Source organism: Cherax quadricarinatus, chromosome 89 (genome assembly GCF_038502225.1).
Source record: "Cherax quadricarinatus isolate ZL_2023a chromosome 89, ASM3850222v1, whole genome shotgun sequence".
NCBI classification, from domain to species: Eukaryota; Metazoa; Arthropoda; class Malacostraca; order Decapoda; family Parastacidae; genus Cherax; species Cherax quadricarinatus.
Window position 1 is genome coordinate 11,964,382 of NC_091380.1, and position 22,925 is coordinate 11,987,306.

General features: G+C 41.0%; 1 protein-coding gene across 2 annotated transcripts in view; it reads left to right on the forward strand.

The window, feature by feature from the left end:
* LOC128697255 (aminoacylase-1-like) overlaps positions 1-22,925 on the forward strand; it is a 229,208-nt gene that overhangs the window by 130,629 nt on the left and 75,654 nt on the right. For both annotated transcript variants that reach the window (XM_070104200.1, XM_070104199.1), the window contains exons 2-3: positions 881-1,050; positions 3,862-4,033. In XM_070104200.1, the coding sequence (XP_069960301.1) occupies positions 881-1,050; positions 3,862-4,033 (342 nt within the window). The remainder of the gene's footprint in view (positions 1-880; positions 1,051-3,861; positions 4,034-22,925) is intronic.

Sequence of the window (22,925 nt, forward strand, 5' to 3'; positions counted from 1 at the left end):
CAGTGGAGGCTCCAAGGGAAGAGATATGGGGGGGCATCAGCCCCAGAAAAATTTCTCTCAGTCCCCAAATAAATGCAGTCATACTAATAACGTTGCTTCAAAAATAAGTCTCCAGCCCCATCTTCCATCTAACACAATAATTACCTCTCTGCTCTCCCTCTCAGGCCAGAAATTAATATGTTTATAAATGACAGGACTCGTTTTACTTTCACGGGTAAACTAAACCCGTAAGAGTCATACAGCGTCTGGGAAATGAGAAGCACTTGTATTTGTTCTAAGAAAAACCAGACTAGCCCCAATTACTCAGATCAAGAACCCTCCTCCATTGTAAATTCATTATCCCGTCTCCTTGAAGGGGACATGAATAACATTACACAAATAATGTTAAATAAATTATGTTGATAGATCAAAATTAAAAAGAAAGAAAGCATTTAAATACAATTTATATTATTATCATTGCAGTTTGTTTTACGAATTCGTAATAACACGATTGTAAACAACCCACTGAACTGTTGGGGTTAGAACCCATGGCTGGAGTTTTACGATTCACTTGCCATGGGTTCTAACCCCCCATCAGTTCCATGCTTATGACTGGAGTTTCACAACTCACTCGCCATGGGTTCTTGCCCCACCAGTTCTATAGTTTATTACAGTTTATCATTGAAATGCTTCTCCCTGACAGCTTCCTGCACCAGATTTCCTGTCATATTGTTCCAATCAATTTGTCTAAAGTTAAAATCTCCCTTTAACACAACATTTTCATATGTAGATGACTTATGAATTTCGTCCCATAACAGCTTACTGCACTCGCCATGGGTTCTATCCCCCACCAGCTCCATGGTTAATAACAGTTTATCATTGAAATGCTTCTCCCTGACAGCTTCCTGCACCAGATTTCTGCAGGAACAAGCGAAGGAATTAGGTGTCAAGTGTGAGGTGATAGAATATGTACCTGGGATCCCCGTTGTGTTGATGACACTCGTAGGACAAGACCCAAGTCTACCATCACTGCTGCTCAACTCTCACACTGATGTTGTTCCAGTGTTTCCTGTGAGTCAAATTATCCATTTGTACCTTCTGGAGCAGAGATAAACTTGCTATCTTCCATATTCTGTTATAACTCTTCGTTATACTCATAACTATATTTTTATTAAAGGGGTGGGGTGGCAAGCCAGCGGAAGGCCTCGGTCAGATGACCATAAGCTCCAGCTGTGGGTCATCATATGACTAAGACCCTCGTCAGGAAACACTTGTCTTGATTCCTGACCAATCTTACCCAACCTAATCTATCTTCCATTATTACATCAGAGTTTTTAAGAGATTTTAAGAGTTTTTTACGATTTTCTGCCAGTTTTGATTCTTTAAAAAAATTGATTCCCTTTTGGCTCAGTTTATTCTTAATTTACACTTCAAACATCATGATATCTCTGCTAAGGTACCACGAAATCATAATTTACTAATTTTTTCAAAGTCTTTTAAGCCCTGATACTTACCATACCACGGGTGGGGTTAGAACCCGCGGTCAGAGAGTCTCAAAACTCCAGACCGTCGTGTTAGCCACTGGACCAGCTAGCTTCAGTAAAATTCATCCAACTAGGAATATTTCTTACTGAAGCTAGCTGGTCCAGTGGCTAACACGACGGTCTGGAATTTTGAGACTCTCTGACCACGGGTTTTAACCCCACCCGTGGTATTGTTTGTTTGCAATCGTGTCATTACGATTTCGTGAGTCCTGATACTTGGTATCATATCTTTGTCAATCAACAAGTCTGGATATTTCTTATTATTATTAAAGATTCGCCGGCATTCTCCCGGCCCGGGCCTTTTCCAAGTGGTGGCCCGGCCTTGGCTCCCTCTTTAGGGAGTGTCTGAGACCTAAGTCTCCCATGGGAGGAGGCACAAGTACCTCCTCATCTTTGGGACCAACTCTCCCCAGGCCTAGCCACAAGCTAGGCCTCTCTGGTCTGCCATCCCCGCCACAAGGGGGCTAATGGAAATGACAGGAATGACAGTCTTATGAGCTAAAAGCTCGGGCTCAGGCACCTACCCTACCCTAGAAGGGCTGGGCATGGTGTCGATCCTGGATATTTCTATTGTTTTCAGTTTTTTATTACAATTCTTACCAGTTTTTTAGTTCAGAGAACCATTATGCTCACACAAAGTTACTAAACTTGTAGTTTTATATACAAATGTTATTTAATTACGAGTATTAAACATGTCAAAATATTACATAACTTTTTTGTATTGATCAAAATTATGTATTTCATAATTAATACGAACATTAGTTTGTATATTTAAGGTTCCTTGTTATAATAATTATAATAATAATAATAATAATAAGAATAATAATATTATTACTATTATTATTAATAATATTAATAATATTAATAATAATATTATTATTATTATTATTATTATTATTATTATTATTATTATTAATAATAATAATAATAACATTAATAATAATAATAATAATATATTATTATTATTATTATTATTATCATCATTATTATTAATATTAATAATAATAATAATAATAATAATAATAATAATAATAATAATAATAATAATAATAATAATATGTATATATTAATAAAAGTCTGTGTTAAGCAGAACAATTTTATGTCTCTTATTCTTCATGGTTCTTATTTAATTTTTGAAGGTTTGTAGAAGGTCAAGATTGTAGTGTATCTACATAATTCTGTAGTGTATGTACATAATTCTGCAGTGTATGTACATAATTCTGTAGTGTATGTACATAATTCTGTAGTGTATGTACATAATTCTGCAGTGTATGTACATAATTCTGTAGTGTATGTACATAATTCTGTAGTGTATGTACATAATTCTGTAGTGTATGTACATAATTCTGTAGTGTATGTACATAATTCTGTAGTGTATGTACATAATTCTGTAGTGTATGTACATAATTCTGTAGTGTATGTACATAATTCTGCAGTGAATGTACATAATTCTGTAGTGTATGTACATAATTCTGCAGTGTATGTACATAATTCTGTAGTGTATGTACATAATTCTGTAGTGTATCTACATAATTCTGCAGTGTATGTACATAATTCTGTAGTGTATGTACATAATTCTGTAGTGTATGTACATAATTCTGCAGTGTATGTACATAATTCTGCAGTGTATGTACATAATTCTGTAGTGTATGTACATAATTCTGTAGTGTATGTACATAATTCTGTAGTGTATGTACATAATTCTGCAGTGTATGTACATAATTCTGTAGTGTATGTACATAATTCTGTAGTGTATGTACATAATTCTGTAGTGTATGTACATAATTCTGTAGTGTATGTACATAATTCTGCAGTGAATGTACATAATTCTGTAGTGTATGTACATAATTCTGTAGTGTATGTACATAATTCTGCAGTGAATGTACATAATTCTGTAGTGTATGTACATAATTCTGTAGTGTATGTACATAATTCTGCAGTGAATGTACATAATTCTGTAGTGTATGTACATAATTCTGTAGTGTATGTACATAATTCTGCAGTGAATGTACATAATTCTGTAGTGTATGTACATAATTCTGTAGTGTATGTACATAATTCTGCAGTGTATGTACATAATTCTGTAGTGTATGTACATAATTCTGTAGTGTATGTACATAATTCTGTAGTGTATGTACATAATTCTGTAGTGTATGTACATAATTCTGTAGTGTATGTACATAATTCTGCAGTGTATGTACATAATTCTGTAGTGTATGTACATAATTCTGTAGTGTATGTACATAATTCTGCAGTGTATGTACATAATTCTGAAGCTCTGGCAACATTATGGTAAAATGTGTTAATGGCGATTATATATCTTTTGTATCGTCCTCAGGAACATTGGAAATATGAGCCATTCAGTGGTCATAAAGACGACAATGGTGATATATATGGTCGTGGTACACAAGATATGAAGTGTGTTGGAATACAGTATTTGGAAGCTCTTAAAAGTCTTAGGAAAGATGGACATGAGTTTCTCAGGACAATTTACATTTCATTTATGCCAGGTAAGGCCTATCAGGAATCGTTTTAATCATAGTTATAATTTTATACAAGTGGACTTGTAATTCAGCCGAAGGCCTCGGTCAGACGACCAAAAGCTCCAGCTGTGGATCATCATATGATTAAGACCCGCGTCAGGAAACACTTGTCCTGTTTCCTGACGAACCTCACCTAACCTAACCTAAGGCCTACCAAATCAGGAAACGGGTAGAGGTTTAAACCCAGGTGAGTCTTAAAACTCACAGGCCAGTATGTTAACCACTGGGCATCTGCCTCTAAGATTCATTCAATTTGCAATATTTTTATATACCATTCGTGATTTTTTTCCAATCTTGTTATTAATATTTCGTGAGTCAGTTAAGACTTGGTGCTCGTCTAAGATTACTTTCGTAATATAATCCATCAATATTACTGATATATGAAAGATGGCTGCCAACTTACCCTCTCAAATATGTTAAAGATGGCTGCCAACTTACCCTCTCAAATATGTTAAAGATGGCTGCCAACTTACCCTCTCAAATATGTTAAAGATGGCTGCCAACTTACCCTCTCAAATATGTTAAAGATGGCTGCCAACTTACCCTCTCAAATATGTTAAAGATGGCTGCCAACTTACCCTCTCAAATATGTTAATTTTTTTGTTTTAAATTACTACAGCAGTTAAATTTACAAAAGATAAAAAGCATTTCAAAGAAATTTAACATATGGATGACTATCCAAAACTTGGATAGAAGTAGTTTGTTGCTACGGCAAAAGTTTTTCTTAGTTTTATTGCTTTCTTATATACACCGATGCCATTCCCGTGGGCATGGGGCACAGATACATGAGGACACTTATAGACACATACAGGCACATGAAGACACATATAGACACATACAGGCATATGCAGACACATATAGACACATACAGGCATATGCAGACACATGTAGACACATACAGATACATGCAGACACATATAGACACAGACTCATGCAGACACATATAGACACATACAGACACACGCAGACACATATAGACACAGATACATGCAGACACATATAGACACATACAGACTCATGCAGACACATATAGACACATACAGACACACGCAGACACATATAGACACAGATACATGCAGACACATATAGACACATACAGACTCATGCAGACACATATAGACACAGACACATGCTGTGTCAAGTAATTCTGATTTAATAATTTTTTTTTCACTGTCTAAAGACTTTTCTAAATGGAGGTCTCCAAAATGATAAAAACAGTGAAAATACAGACAAAAAAAATATGCAAAATTAAATTCGTAGGGTAAAGTTTTTAAGTAGGAAAATCCAATGTTGTGGTGGATTTTTTTTATTTTCCTAAATTGTGTATTAAAATACGACGCTGATTTGACCCTTCAAGAAATTTTGTTTGAAGGAAAGTGCACAGCGGCCGCGGAGTGATACAGGAGAGGGGAAGTAGGGTGTACAGCAGCCGTGGAGTGATACATCAGAGGGAAACAAGGGTGTACAGCAGCTGTGGAGTGATGCAGGAGAGGGGAAGGAGGGTGTACAGCAGCCGTGGAGTGATACATCAGAGGGGAACGAGGGTGTACAGCAGCTGTGGAGTGATACAGGAGAGGGGAAGTAGGGTGTACAGCAGCTGTGGAGTGATACAGGAGAGGGGAAGGAGGGTGTACAGCAGCCGTGGAGTGATACAGGAGAGGGAAAGAAGGGTGTACAGCAGCCGTCGAGTGATACATCAGAGGGGAATGAGGGTGTACAACAGCCATGGAGTGATACAGGACAGGGGAAGGAGGGTGTACAGCAGCCGTGGAGTGATGAAGGAGAGGGGAAGGAGAGTGTACAGCAGCCGTGGGGTGATACAGCAGAGGGAAAGAAGGGTATACAGTAGCGGTGGAGAGATATAGGAGAGGGGAAGGAGGGTATACAGCAGCCGTGGAGTGATACAGGAGAGGGGAAGGAGGGTATACAGCAGCCGTGGAGTGATACAGGAGAGGGGAAGGAGGGTGTACAGCAGCAGTGGAGTGATGAAGGAGAAGGGAAGGAGGGTGTACAGCAGCCGTGGAGTGATACAGGAGAGGGGAAGGAGCGTGTACAACAGCCGTGGAGTGATAAAGGAGGAGGGAAGGAGGGTATACAGCGGCTGTGGAGATATACTGGAGAGGGGAAGGAGGGTATACAGCAGCCGTGGAGTGATACAGGAGTGGGGAAGAAGGGTGTAAAGCAGCCGTAGAGTGATGCAAAAGAGGGGAAGGAGGGTATACAGTGGCCGTGGAGTGATACAGGAGAGGGGAAGGAGGGTATACAGCAGCCGTAGAGTGATGCAGAAGAGGGGAAGGAGGGTATACAGCGGCCGTGGAGGGATGCAATAGAGGGGAAGGAGGGTGTATAGCAGCCGTGGAGTGATACAGGAGAGGGGAAGGAGGGTGTACAGCAGCCGGGGAGTGATACAGGAGAGGGGAAGGAGGGTGTACAGCAGCCACAGATTGGTTCAGGAGAGGGGAAGGAGGGTGTACAGCAGCCACAGATTGGTTCAGGAGAGGGGAAGGAGGGTGTACAGCAGCCACAGATTGGTTCAGGAGAGGGGAAGGAGGGTGTACAGCAGCCACAGATTGGTTCAGGAGAGGGGAAGGAGGGTGTACAGCAGCCACAGATTGGTTCAGGAGAGGGGAAGGAGGGTGTACAGCAGCCACAGATTGGTTCAGGAGAGGGGAAGGAGGGTGTACAGCAGCCACAGATTGGTTCAGGAGAGGGGAAGGAGGGTGTACAGCAGCCACAGATTGGTTCAGGAGAGGGGAAGGAGGGTGTACAGCAGCCACAGATTGGTTCAGGAGAGGGGAAGGAGGGTGTACAGCAGCCGTGGAGTGGTACAGGAGAGGGGAAGGAAGGTGTGCAGCAGCCGTGGAGTGATACTTGAGAAGGTGATGCTATACTGAATTAATAATAACAAAAGGGACAATATCATGACTGGAACAATGCACAAAAAACCCGAGCATAGAAGAGAGGAGCTTACAACGACGTTTCGGTCAGACTTTGACCATTTACAAGGTCACACTGACTTTGTAAATGTGTGGGTTATTTTTGTATAGTAAATTAATGTGTAAACACTGATTTTGGTGAAATCGTCTAGCAATCCGGCGTCATCAAGGCCATAATTGAATGGATCAGACTCTACTATAATTAATAAGTAGTGGAATGTCCCCTGTTGAAGAAAAGAGACAGAGAATTTGCGGGGCCTCCAGAATTTGGTGGTGATAGTGGAAATAATGAGGCTGACGCCAAGCAACACATCTAGTATGTACACCATGAGTCCTTTCATTTAGATTTCTCGCTGGCCCATAGGATTCTCTTTGTTAGGTAGGCATTGTGATGTGAGCCATTTACAATATAAATGGTAAATGGCAACGTAAATATCTTAATTATCTAAATTTTGGTACATGTGTCCCAGGTGTCAATTAATTTTCATACAGTCAAAACTAATTTATAATTTAACATTATTGGCATTAATTAATATTGTAATTATTAATTTAATGTGAGGTCAAGCTTTTTTGTGAGAGTGGTGAAGAAGTGGGTATCGAGGGAGTGACAGTTCTGTGACCTACTGTGACTAAGTCCCAATTACCTCACCCAAATTACCCTGTAGACCTCATACAGGTAATTTCTCACAGCTGTATTGTTGTAGTTTTAATATATGCAAGAATATGAAAGAATTCCAGACAACTGCACACAGGGGAGAAATTGATGGTATGAGGCCTAGTCATGGACCGGGCCACCCCCATGGCCCGGTCCATGACTAGAACCTAGTGATATTCAAAGGATAGAAGTACATAATGGGTCCATAGACTGGGCCACCATGGAAAAAAAGCAACACTGACGGCTCCCCATTTTCTGTTACCTCATCAAATCATTTTCTCGTTTTTACTCGATATTGTCTCCTTCAAGGAAGGCACCAGTAAAGTGCTCTTGATCTAAGGCAATGGAGCAGTTTTCCCCTTTTCGTTCCCAAGACGCTAATGGCCCCAATGGGTTTAACACTCCCCATAAACAGAATAATAATAATAACAACAACAACAATAATAATAATAATAATAATAATAATAATAATAATAATAATAATAATAATAATAATAATAATAATAATAACAAGGAAATAAGCAATTAAGACGATTATAATTTCGTGGTAATTAACATTTTATGTGGAGACAGATCAGCAGGTAACTATCATCAGGTAACTGCCTATGAGTTAGGAAGATGAATTATGACAGATCTGACAGCCAAAGATGACTACACTGACGCCTGTTAGACTCTTGTGGTCTTCCTGGATAATTAGAATAAGTCATGTTTGACGTAAACAACTTTTGATCATACTTGATGATGGAATTGAATGCCTTCTCTCGAATAGAACATGATTACCTTCCCTTCCCCAAGCTATGCACGCTCCATACGGGTTTACCACTTCCCACTCAATGATAACCACCTACAAAGAAATTATTCTAGGCTGGTACTCACATTGTAGCGTGAAAAATTATGTCGTAAAAAGTTAATTTACTTATATCACAATGAGAAGCAATTACTCCGTGGTTACGTTGTTGTTGTTGGGGGTTGTTAAGGGCCACCAAAAGTTATTCCTTATTGAACCCTATTTCCCGGACGTCCAGGAAAAATCTTGCCAAAATTTGAGTGGAAATTATTAAGGAAATAAAGATCGTCAGGAAAGAGAAATGGGAATAAGTTCACAGTTAAGTGTGGTGGACACCTTTGTCTAAACACCAGCAGAGCCAAACACCGACAGAGCCAAACTTTTCCTCCACAACACACATAAGTTTAGCCTTCAGGAGAGTCTAAGAAACTAATATGAATGCAAGAGGATCAATATCTTGAAAGTAGAAGAGAAAACTGTATTTACAAGAGGAAGTCGGACACATTTACACTTTAACTTGACATCACTGCCTCCTGCCTTCTTCTTGGTGCAATGTTTAAAACCCATCCCTCACACTGGTATATAAGTGCTGGTACCTCTATGCCCTGATGTTTTCTCCTTTCTCGCCTCTAAAGATAAATGGATTTTGTGACTCCACATGCTGTTGGAGTGTGAGCAAACTAACATTTATGAAGATATTCAGGAAAAACCAGTTAGCCGGACTTGAGTCCTGGAGGTGGAAGGTACAGTGCTTGTGCTCTGAAAGATGGGTGGAGATATATTGCAGTTTTTGAACTGCAGTATTGGCACATCTCTGGCAAGAGGGTGATGGAGTGAGTGATGATGAAGTTTCTTCTTTTTCGGGTCACCCTGCCTTGGTGGGAAACAGCCTGTGTATAAATCAGGGGGATGAAAAGGAGTTGTTGAACTGGTTTAGGCATTTAGAAGGATGGTGCAGAATAGGAATACCAGAAGGGTTTATGAATCTGGAGTGAAAGGAAGGGGGGGGGGTCATTCCATTATGGTTTTTGCAAGCAAGGAGCATGATCATCCAGCATGCCGGTTAACCGGACTTGAGTCCTGCAGGTGAGAGACGACTGAGGTGTATGAAGAAAGTAAGATCAATATTTATTGACCATTATGGTCAATTTTCCCGATTTGTTCACTAGCAAGATTTGTTAATTGAGATATTAGACAGGTCTTACTAACTCATACTTACAATTATCACACAGTTACCGCCTTTATTTTCCAAAATAACTTTTGATTCACTTTCTCAATCTTCTAATTTTCTGTGTCTCACAGACGAGCATTAAAATATGGGCAGTGTTCTGTGTGTTGCCTTGTCAACTTCCATTTACCTAATCTTACTGTAAGTGGTACTTGATCCTATTGGTGATCTTACTGTGTTACTTGATCCTACTGGTGATCTTACTGTGTTACTTATTATATATATATATATATATATATATATATATATATATATATATATATATATATATATATATATATATATATATATATATATATATATATATATATATATATATATATATATATATATATATATGTCGTGCCGAATATGTAAAACCGGTCAATTAGCAAGAATTCATTTAAAATTAAGTCCTTTCTAAAATTTTCTCTTGTACGTTTAAATATATATTTTTTTCATTAATGTTAATGTAAAAATTTTTAATTTTGCACCAAAAGAATCATAGAAAACTTACCTAACCTTATTATAACAAGAACAATTTATTTTAGCCTAACCCAACTAAATATATTTTAGATTTGTTTATAATAATTTAATACTAAACAAACACAGTGAAATATATTTTTTTCGTTAGGTTGAGAATGATTTTGGCAAAATTATTGCATACACAAATTTTCGCTTGTCCTATATGTCAAGATAAGCGTTGCTATTTAAGCCAAGATCGCAAGTTCTGCCTATTCGGCACGATATATATATATATATATATATATATATATATATATATATATATATATATATATATATATATATATATATATATATATATATATATATGTATGTGGAAAATTTTTTGATTTTCCGAAACTATAGTGCCTAATAGGTGTTTAATGTGTCTATATGGGTCAAAAATGTATTTGAAAATAAGAGTAGAACCAAGAGTTCCCTTTGCGCATGCGCGGATGTGCGGGGGGGAGGGCGCGTATTGTTTTGAATGGTGGTGAGGAAGCTGAGAAAACATGGAACCACGAAATTGACGTTCACGGTGGCCTAAGGATTAATATAGGCCTCATTTCATAATAAGAAGTGTCGTAATTGTTCCTGGTGGAGAGTGAGGGAACGGGATTTACGGGACCACAGTAATAGAGTGGTAAAAGTGTGATAAGAGAGGGACCGGGTGACTGACGCGCCACAATGGACTGTGTCCTGGGGAAAATTACCCTTGGATTAATCATCACTCATCGGTCTCAGATCTTAATGGAGTGACCTCTAGTTTGTATAATAGTTATGAGACGTTAAATCGGCTTGTGAATTGTAATGTAATTAATGATAATAACGCTAAGTTAAGAGAATATGTGAAGTGAAATAAGTCGTTTGCTCCGAGTGAACACGCTAGACCTCGTTGTTAACGAGACGAGGAAAGGGAAACTCCTTGAGTCACGACGTCTAAAGCAGGACAAACCAGCGGATACCTCGTCCTGCTGGAATGAGAATCGTGTCGGTGTAGCAGGACATCGAAAATGAGATGGTGAATCAAGAAATGAGGAATATCAATCACCCACAGTTAAGTAACCCTTCTAGTTATAGCAACCTTAGACTGGCCAGTAGTGGTATGTTATAATTAGATAGGTTACGAGTGATCCAGCTACATCAAGTGACCACCAGAGAACATCTGGTAAGTAGTGGGATTATGTACAAATGTTTTCCTTGACGGATGTATCCATGTGTGTCCTACCCCCCCCCCTTCATTCAGTTAAACTAATATAATCTATACAGTCCACAATTAGTAGCCCCGTACTTGTGGGTGCTATCCAATCCATACTGGTCTCGGATAGATATGGATAAGATTGTGAGGTCGAGGGGACCACTTGGTGCGACCAGGGGTGGTTAAGTTTTCTCACATGTCTACACGGGGTGACTACGGTAAACAATATGATTGTCTCCCAATGAGATTACTGGTATGTATATAATGTTGAGGTACATACAGGTAAGCATCCTAGAAAATTTTCCATATCTGCCCGTTGGTCCTTCGAAAACGGATGCAATCAGTGAAAAAATTAATTGAATTAATTACTTAATAATTAAGTGACTGATTGAAGGAAGTGGGTGTAGGGTGCACAAGTTTAATCGATCGTGTGATGGATGACAATTAGCCCAATTAATTGCTAGCACATGTGTGGCTAGGATTTATACAAGAGTAAAGTGCAAGAATTACTCTTATAAGGCGCCTACTTAAGTTGTATAATCAGTGATTAATAATTCTCTAACCATGACTGGATCTAATGGAGTTAATGTGGCTGACAAGTCCGTGAATTTTAGAGTAATGAAAGCATCATTACAGGCTATTAAAAGCCATGTGACGAAGGCATTTGATTTAGTGAATCAAAGAACCGTGAACCCTAATGAATTAAAGTTATATTTAGATGCTTTAGAGAGTAGATTTGATTGGTACAAATTGTGGTTTAAAGACTGTGAAAGAGATCTGCTAGAGAATTGTGCAGATGGAATGGAAATGAATGTTTTAATTAATCAACATTACGAATTGGAAGAAAAACTGTCTTGTAAAAGTAAGGCTTTGAATAAATTAAAGGGTGTAAGCCAGGCAGTTGATCAACCTATTAATGCAAAGGGTGTGTTTGCCAAAACCTCCGTAGTACGGTCTGGAGGAAATCAGACTAGGTCGGCAGGAATTAATTGTTCAATTGCAGACCAGTCAGCCAAACAGTTCTAAGGATATAACACATAATGACTCTGAAGTATCTGTCAAGCCTCAAAAGGGAAAAATAATCCCAGTGGTAATAATCATAGTTAAGAGTTAAATAGGCACATATCAAGTCAGGAATCAGTAATAGTGGTTCCTCACATCAAGGTAAGAGGAATAAGTACCTCAGTAAGTGTAACCCAGTTAATAAGAGGTCAGGCAAGGAAAAGAGAGACTGCCTCTTCTGCCAGGGTACTCATTTCACTAAAAATTGTAATGCCTGTAATTCATGGGATATTAAAGTGGAAAGAATGAAAGAACTTGACAGATTTATCAGATGTCTAGACAATCATAATGAAAAGGATTGTCATACCAAATTGAACAGTTGCTATCAATGCAACAAGGGAAAGCACCATACAGTTATGTGCAGGGTTGTATGTGATTCTTATAATAATGGTGACAATAATGATAATGTTAATAACCCTGACACTACAGTGACTGATGTAAAGGTTGCAGCTAATGGCAATAATGATGGCCTAGCTGAGGTAGCCTTGACGGTGTTGGATGTAAAAATTCAGGATAAAGGGCATAAATCCAAAACCATACGGCGTCACTCTCCTCAACACTGGTACGGGCCATGTAATATATGGCAGACTACCGCCTAGTAATAATGACTAGAGGAAGTAGTGAATACGGTCACGGTGTCTTACTCATGAAAGGTCAACCCAGTACAAGTATTCTTCTATCGAGAATGATGTTGAACCAGTCTAATTTGTGGGAGCTGGACAGCATAGGGATTAATGTAAATGAGGAAAGTCCAAATGATTCCTTTACTCAGGAACAATACCTGAAGGATGTTAAATGTGAATCTGGACATTACTGGGTGCGACTTCCGTGGAAGCTTGACCGTCCAGAATTACCTACTAATTATAGGATGGCGTATGGACAGTTAAAGGGCCCAGCTCTGCGAACTGAGCAAGACACCAAAATTGTTGACTGCTTATAATGATATAATTAATAAGCAGTTAAATAATAAATTGTTCTTACTTCAGGCGACGATAAATGCACACCTTAAATGCACAGGCGGTCCACTGAGCGAAGTAATTGGGTAAATAATCTTATGTGGACAATTTCCGGGTGTGACGTCAACTGAAGAGGAACTAATGAGGATATGTGAAGGGGTTAATGAAATAATGAAGAAATGTGCTGGGACTGACTTGGGATACTGAGAGACTTGTTATTGTTAAAGTCTCAAAATTCCAGTATGCCCAATAAATTAATCCAGGGAGCATAGGCTTATGCCCCTGAGAGAATGGAACACTAATTAGTCCATTTTGAGGGATCAATAAATACAGATGGCCATGGAGTTGGTGCCTATATGCAGTAATGTGCTGGGGCTGACTTGGGATACTGAGAGACTTGTTATTGTTAAAGTCTCAAAATTCCAGTATGCCCAATAAATTAATCCAGGGAGCATAGGCTTATGCCCCTGAGAGAATGGAACACTAATTAGTCCATTTTGAGGGTTCAATAAATATGGATGGCCATGGAGTTGGTGCCTATATGCAGTAATGTGCTGGGGCTGACTTGGGATACTGAGAGACTTGTTATTGGTAAAGTCTCAAAATTCCAGTATGCCCAATAACTTAATCCAGGGAGCATAGGCTTATGCCCCTGAGAGAATGGAACACCAATTAGTCCATTTTGAGAGTTCAATAAATATGGGTGGCCAGTGAAGATGGGAAAATTGTACTCCACATTATGTAAGTCGTCTAGCAACGACCTCCGCCCGGCCGCAGTGTGGAAAATTTTTTGATTTTCCGAAACTATAGTGCCTAATAGGTGTTTAATGTGTCTATATGGGTCAAAAATGTATTTGAAAATAAGAGTAGAACCAAGAGTTCCCTTTGCGCATGCGCGGATGTGCGGGGGGGAGGGCGCGTATTGTTTTGAATGGTGGTGAGGAAGCTGAGAAAACATGGAACCACGAAATTGACGTTCACGGTGGCCTAAGGATTAATATAGGCCTCATTTCATAATAAGAAGTGTCGTAATTGTTCCTGGTGGAGAGTGAGGGAACGGGATTTACGGGACCACAGTAATAGAGTGGTAAAAGTGTGATAAGAGAGGGACCGGGTGACTGACGCGCCACAATGGACTGTGTCCTGGGGAAAATTACCCTTGGATTAATCATCACTCATCGGTCTCAGATCTTAATGGAGTGACCTCTAGTTTGTATAATAGTTATGAGACGTTAAATCGGCTTGTGAATTGTAATGTAATTAATGATAATAACGCTAAGTTAAGAGAATATGTGAAGTGAAATAAGTCGTTTGCTCCGAGTGAACACGCTAGACCTCGTTGTTAACGAGACGAGGAAAGGGAAACTCCTTGAGTCACGACGTCTAAAGCAGGACAAACCAGCGGATACCTCGTCCTGCTGGAATGAGAATCGTGTCGGTGTAGCAGGACATCGAAAATGAGATGGTGAATCAAGAAATGAGGAATATCAATCACCCACAGTTAAGTAACCCTTCTAGTTATAGCAACCTTAGACTGGCCAGTAGTGGTATGTTATAATTAGATAGGTTACGAGTGATCCAGCTACATCAAGTGACCACCAGAGAACATCTGGTAAGTAGTGGGATTATGTACAAATGTTTTCCTTGACGGATGTATCCATGTGTGTCCTACCCCCCCCCCCCCTTCATTCAGTTAAACTAATATAATCTATACAGTCCACAATTAGTAGCCCCGTACTTGTGGGTGCTATCCAATCCATACTGGTCTCGGATAGATATGGATAAGATTGTGAGGTCGAGGGGACCACTTGGTGCGACCAGGGGTGGTTAAGTTTTCTCACATGTCTACACGGGGTGACTACGGTAAACAATATGATTGTCTCCCAATGAGATTACTGGTATGTATATAATGTTGAGGTACATACAGGTAAGCATCCTAGAAAATTTTCCATAATGTATATATATATATATATATATATATATATATATATATATATATATATATATATATATATATATATATATATATATATATATATATATATATATATATATATATATATATATATATATTTAAAAAGACACAGGACAAGATATAAATAAATAAAATAACACAATAAGTAGCCATTTGCAAATACAATGGCCTACCATCAACCCCATAGCATACCCTAAATGTTACATTCACATCGTATTAAAGGATATACGATAACCTAACAATGAAAGGAGCAAGATAACACCTGCTCAGAAAATACATAAACAAAGTCTAAACTTACAAGTCCTGCCTGTTACACTGTACAATAAGACGCCCTTGCACAAGTACATAGAACATAGGAACCATCATACGAAGGATAAAATTATACATTACAATTAAGTAAATAAAAGACAAACCTAACCCTACAATAAAATTGCAAAGACATACCACAATAATACTTCCCGCAAATAGCAGGAAACTCTTAACAGAATAAAAGAGCGAGAGAGCTCCAGCACAGAAAATAACATTAGCCAAAGCAAAAACTCATAATTTATCCCTGTGCACACACAAATCCCCCCACAGCTCTGTACAATTAAACCCCTTGTGCACAGTGATAAGATAAGATAAGATAAGATTTCGTTCGGATTTTTAACCCCGGAGGGTTAGCCACCCAGGATAACCCAAGAAAGTCAGTGCGTCATCGAGGACTGTCTAACTTATTTCCATTGAGGTCCTTAATCTTGTCCCCCAGGATGCGACCCACACCAGTCGACTAACACCCAGGTACCTATTTGCTGCTAGGTGAACAGGACAATAGGTGTAAGGAAACGTGTCGGAATTTCCACCCGCCGGGAATCGAACCCGGGCCCTCCGTGTGTGAAGCGGGAGCTTTAGCCACCAGACCACCGGGCCACCTCCAGACCACAGGGCACAGTAAATATCATACAACATACAAAAATTGAAATTATACAGAACATAAACTTAAACATTAGGCAAACCAAAGCCTACAATAAACATTACATTGGTACATATCACAATGAAACCCCCACATAAACATTGAGAAGGAAACACCCGCAAGATATAAAATTATATATGCAAGTACAGTCCATACAAATATCAAAATCCTAACATTAGGTATCAAAACTGTCTAGTTACAGTATATCAAATCCTTATCTCCCTATTTGAAACACTGTTACATTGTTACAATTAAATTGCTCAGTACATGGACATGAGAAAGTATATAATAAACATAAATCTGGCATTGAATAAAACAGTAACAACAAGTACCTGCAGCTAAATCTTAGACCTACATACATGCAATAAACAGCCCGTACCTACTTAGCGAGATTAACGTCCCCAAACACCTATTCCAAAGTAATTCAAAATAAAACAACCTTGGACATGCTTGTTAACATAATGGACCAAATTCACATAAAGGATAAATAATCACAAGGCCCGTGACATTATATAAACCACCAGAACAGATGCCTAAGCCACCAATCCCTGACAGTTAGCGTAATAATTATCCAATTGCCGAAATATATGTATATGACTTACATGTGGAACTAAACTGAAATCAGGGTGACTTTGACTGAATTATAAGATGAATTAACCCGCAAGTAACACAACCAGGTCTCAAATTGATGCCCTCACGTACTCCACTCACACATCACATACAACACAACCTCCACAACCTTATCATACCCACCATTCACTAAAGGAGACCTGCCCCTTGCCCGCCCCCATGATCCCAGAGGAGTTTCGCCACAGAGAGGTTACGATAACCATCCGAGAAACTGGACTCCCAATGCCCCCCATAGATTAATCTATTCCTACACATTGTTCTATAGAACCTAGCTGCTAATGCTTTTATCCTCAACTGCCCTTTAATCTCCCTCATTCCCCAAGAAACATGCAAATAATCTGCCATAACATACATCAAAGCCCTTTCCACTTCTCGTGATACCCCCTGACATCCATCGACAAGGTCCTAAGAAACAACCCCCCCCCCAACAGCCTGATAACACCCACCATCCAGACCCTCACCCCCCAAAGATGAGCAAAAATATACCACATGATAGGCGGTTTCCTCCTTCACACATAACAAGCATGTCGCCTCCCTCACCAACCCCATTTTATGCAACACATGCTTGGATGCTATTACCCCCATGAGGAAATGGTATACCAACTCCCTGACCCTTGCTGGTATCTTAAGCAGCCTGAACTCCCTCCATATCACCTGCCAGTTATACATGGGGTACACAGTAACCCCCTGTAAGACACCCCTTCCCCACACCACACCCACCAAGGTTTTAACCCTCAAAATTGAAACCTGTCGCACTGTCAACAAGAACCTCAGCAAATCTTCGCAATTCCTCAAGTCCCTGTCACTCCACCAGTTTCTAGCATCCCTCATCACCCTATCCACCCTAACACCCCCCTCCCCCCACCCTAATATACCTCTGCTTAATATATAAGGCCATCACATTAGACCCCAAAGCCAACAATCCTACGCCCCCCCCTTTTCACATCCGTCATAACCACCTCCTTAGATAACCAGGCCCTCCCAAACCCCCACACAAACCTCAAAACCCTCCTCTGTATTTCCTGAATGTCCTGCATCCGCAAACGGAACACCTCTGCCACACCCCATACCTTACTATACACCAGCGAGTTAATAACCAAAGCCCTCTGCTGTAACGCCACTTCACTAACCCTCAAACAAACCCTACTCGTGACTAGTTCAGAGTTGATCCTCCTGCAATCCTGCACCTGCGCCATATACCATATCCCACAAACCCCAAGTCTGTCACCAACTGACACTCCCATCTCCTCCCCCAATCTCCCCCAACCTAAGACCCTACCTCCAACAACCTCGACTTTGCAAGATTAACTTCCATACCTGAAACATCCCCAAAACTTTTAATCACCTCACCCACCCTTCTTAAAGCCCCCCCCACTCATTACCAAAAACAGTGGTGTTATCAACATAACCTACAATTTCCCCCATGCAGCCCCCCTCTAACCCCCACAATTCCTCCTCCACAGCCTCAAAGAAAGGATGCTGCACACATGCAAAGAGTAACTGCGAGAGAGGGCAACCCTGCCTTAAGCCCTGTTCCATCAGTACAGGCTCCCCCAGCCTTCCATTAACCTGCACCCTCATGGCTGCCCCCTTACATAGACTGCGCACCCATCTCACTACCCCCCCCTCCAAAACCCAACTTCTCCAAACAGACCCATAAAAATTCCCTCTCCACACAGTCATAAGCCTGAGCCCAATCCAAACCAAGGACACCCCCTCCCGGGCAGTTATCTATAAAAATCCCTTATCCTACTGTGCCCATTCTTCATACTTCGTCCCGGGATCCTATACTGACCTCTATGTATGACAGCCCCAATTACCTTCTTTAATCTATTACCAATATCTTTGCAAAAATTTTATAATCCGAACACATTAATGACAACGGACGATAATCACCCAAACCCTTCCTCTCCCTCCCCTTCGGCACCAAGACAACAATCCCAGTTCTCTGTGTTCACCCCCTCCTACCACTGCTTAACATATAATTCAGAACTGCCACTAGGCACTCCTTCAGACTCTCCCAATGTTCTCTATAAAAATCATTAGATAAACCATCTATTCCCGGTGCCTTCACCTGACTCAACCCATGCACCACCTCCTCCACCTCTGCCTCCATAATGCTTCCCTCCAACATTTCCCTGTCCCCATGCCCCAAACCCAGATGAGCCCCAATAACTCCAAATGAATCCAACCCAACAACCCCCTCCCTCCTCTTCCATTTCTCCCGAAATCAATAATCTGCATACCTACTGATACTGTCTGTACCAGAAAGACCCTGACCCTGCACATGAACCCCCCTCCCCCACCACTAAATGTGCCACAGTAGTCCTCAACTGTCTGTCCTTGAATTTCCTTAGTACATACCCGGACGGCCTGTCACCTTTCAAGACGTCCTACAAGCCTGCCCTGACACTGAGTGCATCAAATCGTTTGTTATGAATCTCCAATAAACGACTTCTAAGTTTCCCCCATAACACCACTCACACCTTCCCTACCCTCCCCCATAACAATCATTCAACTGCCCCTCTAAGTAATTCTGCAAGCCAAACCGCCAGCATGCCCGTTCCCTGCCACGCGCCTTGAAAAATTTTGCAATCTCCACCTTTGCATACAACTCCCACCAATCTAGCAAATTTGCATTCTCATCCCTAGCCTCCCAAAAAACTTTCCACCAGTCCTGAAAGGACAAACCTAGATCCTCCTCCTGTAAAAGCCGCACATTCAATTTCCAATAACTCGGAAATATGTGCGGAATACCATCTACCCTAAGGTCAGCCAACACTGCCCTGTGATCAGACAAACCCACATCAATAGTCCTAACCCTCTCCACACCCATCCACTGCATAACATAAATCCTATCCAACCATGCTTCATAACTCCCCTGCACATAAGTGTGTTCCACCTGTTACCCCCCTGCCAACCACATCAACCACCCCTACATCCCGTAAAGCATCCCTTAAAACACTCAACACACACCCCGCACCCCTAGGTATCACATCTCCATGCCGAATTACACAATTCCAATCTCCTCCAACTATCGAAATAGCAGGTAAACCCCTGAGATAGTAGAACAAAACTTCCCTAACAAAGTCTGCTTTTACCCTCATATTACTAATTGCCGGCATATAAACCCCCACAAAACATACCCTACTCTCCCCCAATACCCATCCACTCGAACAACCCTCCCCCCTCCCCCTCCTCCCACCCCATGACGTGCAATGGGCTGGTCTCCTTTACCAATACAACCACTCCTCCCTTAAAATGCAAAGTCAAACATACAAACATATCCCCTCAATTGCAACTCACATCCTGATCTATGGTTATGTTCTTACAAGAAACAAACGTCCACAGCATACCTTCTCAAAAACCACTCCAACCAGACCCTTTTGACTTCATTCTTGAGACCATTAACGTTTAAAGTCACACACCTGAATGTTCAAGGAAAGGCGGCTTACCTCTGTGCCGCTGTGACTTGCTCACACTCCCCTTTTAAGCTGTTCACACTCTCCTTACCATTCTTCTTAATCAGACCCCTCACCCCCCCTGACCAACCTCACCCGATTTCCCCTGTGCACCCCCCCCCCTGTAGTGGTTTTCCCTACCACATTTGCCTATGCCTTATTACCTGGTCTCTGCCCAGGTGTCAATACTTTGTCCAATTCAGACGACCCCGCAGGCCGCTTCCTAGAGCTACCACCCAAACTCATATCTTCCTCAGGTACATCCTCCCGATGTACCTCAGCTACCACAACTGTTCCCTGGCCTCGCTCATCCAAGACCTCCACTTTCTCCTGCAGTTCTTCCATCTTCTGCACATCACTGGACCTTCCATCCAGGTCCTCGCCGACCAAAGCATCCTCCAAAAATTCCTGTAGCACAGTCTCCAATAACACCTCCTGCGTCGACGTTTCCCCTTCCTCCACCGCCACAGGCCTTGGTGGAACCTCACTAGCCTCCTCGGGGAGTGTGACACACGTCCCCAACAGGTCCCCCTCATTCTCCACCTCCTCACTCCAGAGAGCCTTCCTCTGTCCATCCATCCCATTCCTCACCGTTACCACCGTACTCAGCTGTCGTTCCTCCTCCAAAAGGGGTGGCACACTTGGGACAGCCCTACATGCACATTGCGCTGCCATGTGCTCCTACGAGCCACAAAGATGGCACGTCCTCCTTTGTCCTGCGTAATGCACATAGACTTGAGTTCTGTATCCCGTCGACAGAACATATGAAGGTATAGGCCTCCTCAACGTCATCTTGAGGGTATAGGAACCTTCCAGGAGGCCTACATATGGGCCATCTCTCCACACCCCCCTCTAGCCTCATGAACAACACCATAGTTTCTGAAGACGTCCTCAATTCCAAACTGCATCGCCTCAAATGGTACATTTCGTACCTTAACCAATGTGAAGTATGTAGACACATCATGCATACACACCTCCACCGTCGAGTTAAGGCACATCCTTTGTTCCTGGTAGTCAGCCACCATACTACTGTAGAAACTGGCCCTCGTAAACTTCACGAAGACTCTTCTCAAACCATTGAGGGCAACACCATACAGTTCCTCATTAGGAATGCCGTAGAGATCTCTAATAATAGCTGGAAGAAGCACAATCATCGTAGTAGTGCTCAACAATCCCTGTATCAGCTCGATGCAAACAGTGTTAACCCTCCTGCCGGCAAGATCTGCCATCTTGGAACTCTGAAAACTGCGCAGAAAGCCAGTTGATTCAGGAGCTACTGCGCAGCCTGTCCACACAGCCCGAGAGCGATGAGGACAATGCTACTGTGTTACTTGATCCTACTGTAAGTGATCTTACTGTAAGTGTTGCTTGATCCTGCTGGTAATCTTACTATAAGTGTTGCTTGATCCTACTGGTGATCTTACTGTAAGTGTTAGTTCATCCTACTGGTGATCTTACTTTAAGTGTTGGTTGATCCTACTGGTGATGTTACTGTAAGTTGTTATGCAGAAATGTGGGATAGCTGTTGACTAGTGCCTTGTCTAAGGGCAAAGATAAAAGTTACACACATCTCAAGCATAAACAGGCCACCCAGGGCTATCCCAGTCAAAACAGAAAGCGCTAAACCAGTATGTTACTTCAATGGGTTGGTTAACAGAGGGTTAGGCAAAAATCCCAGTTAGGAAAATATATCTATTTATTCAACATAACACTATATATACACTCTAGAAGCACCTTAATCCTAAACGCCCAAATGAGGATACACAAGAAACAGCTGGCTGGAGGTCCAGCCACCATAACCACTAGGCCTAGTCAGCGCCAGGCCGTCACTACAAACCCCATTTCTTATTTCCTCACTCCTCCCACAGCATCCTGACCATGTCAGAGCCTGGGTGAACATACAGGTAAGCCATAGAAGAGACTATGGCTTGGGTTAGCTAAACAAAAGGAGTACACGACTACAAACTTAGCTTAAATACACAGGATCTCCGACGCCAGCCTCCCCACCATGCTGACTCCACGTGACTGCCCCAAGCCACGCTCACCCCGCGTACCCAAACACCCTTGGAAAATAAATCCCTAGCAGGATTTCTTTATAATTACAGTTAGAGTACTTTACAGTGCCCTCAAATTCACATTATGAATTATAAAATTATTCTCTACAATTATAACATTCATACTATTATGGCACACTTCTCCACTATATGTACATTACGATGTCATGCAGAACACTGCATAACACCCCCACCCCCAGACCATAGGTCTCACTCTGCTAGCGGGGTCCCTATGGACACCGCTAGGCAAAAGAAAAAAAGAAAGAAAATAACCCCCCACATTAAAGTCTGAGGCAATGGACAAAATGAATGATAACTGGGGAATGACCACCATACAATCACGGTCTTTTGGTACTACAAATATGCAATATTAACAAACTGAGGTACTAGATTGCAGACATGTGAAACTCGCCGAACATGAAAGTGATCAAGTTCTATGTCAAACGAGCTCACAGTCACACTCTTAGACAATGTGTTAGGAA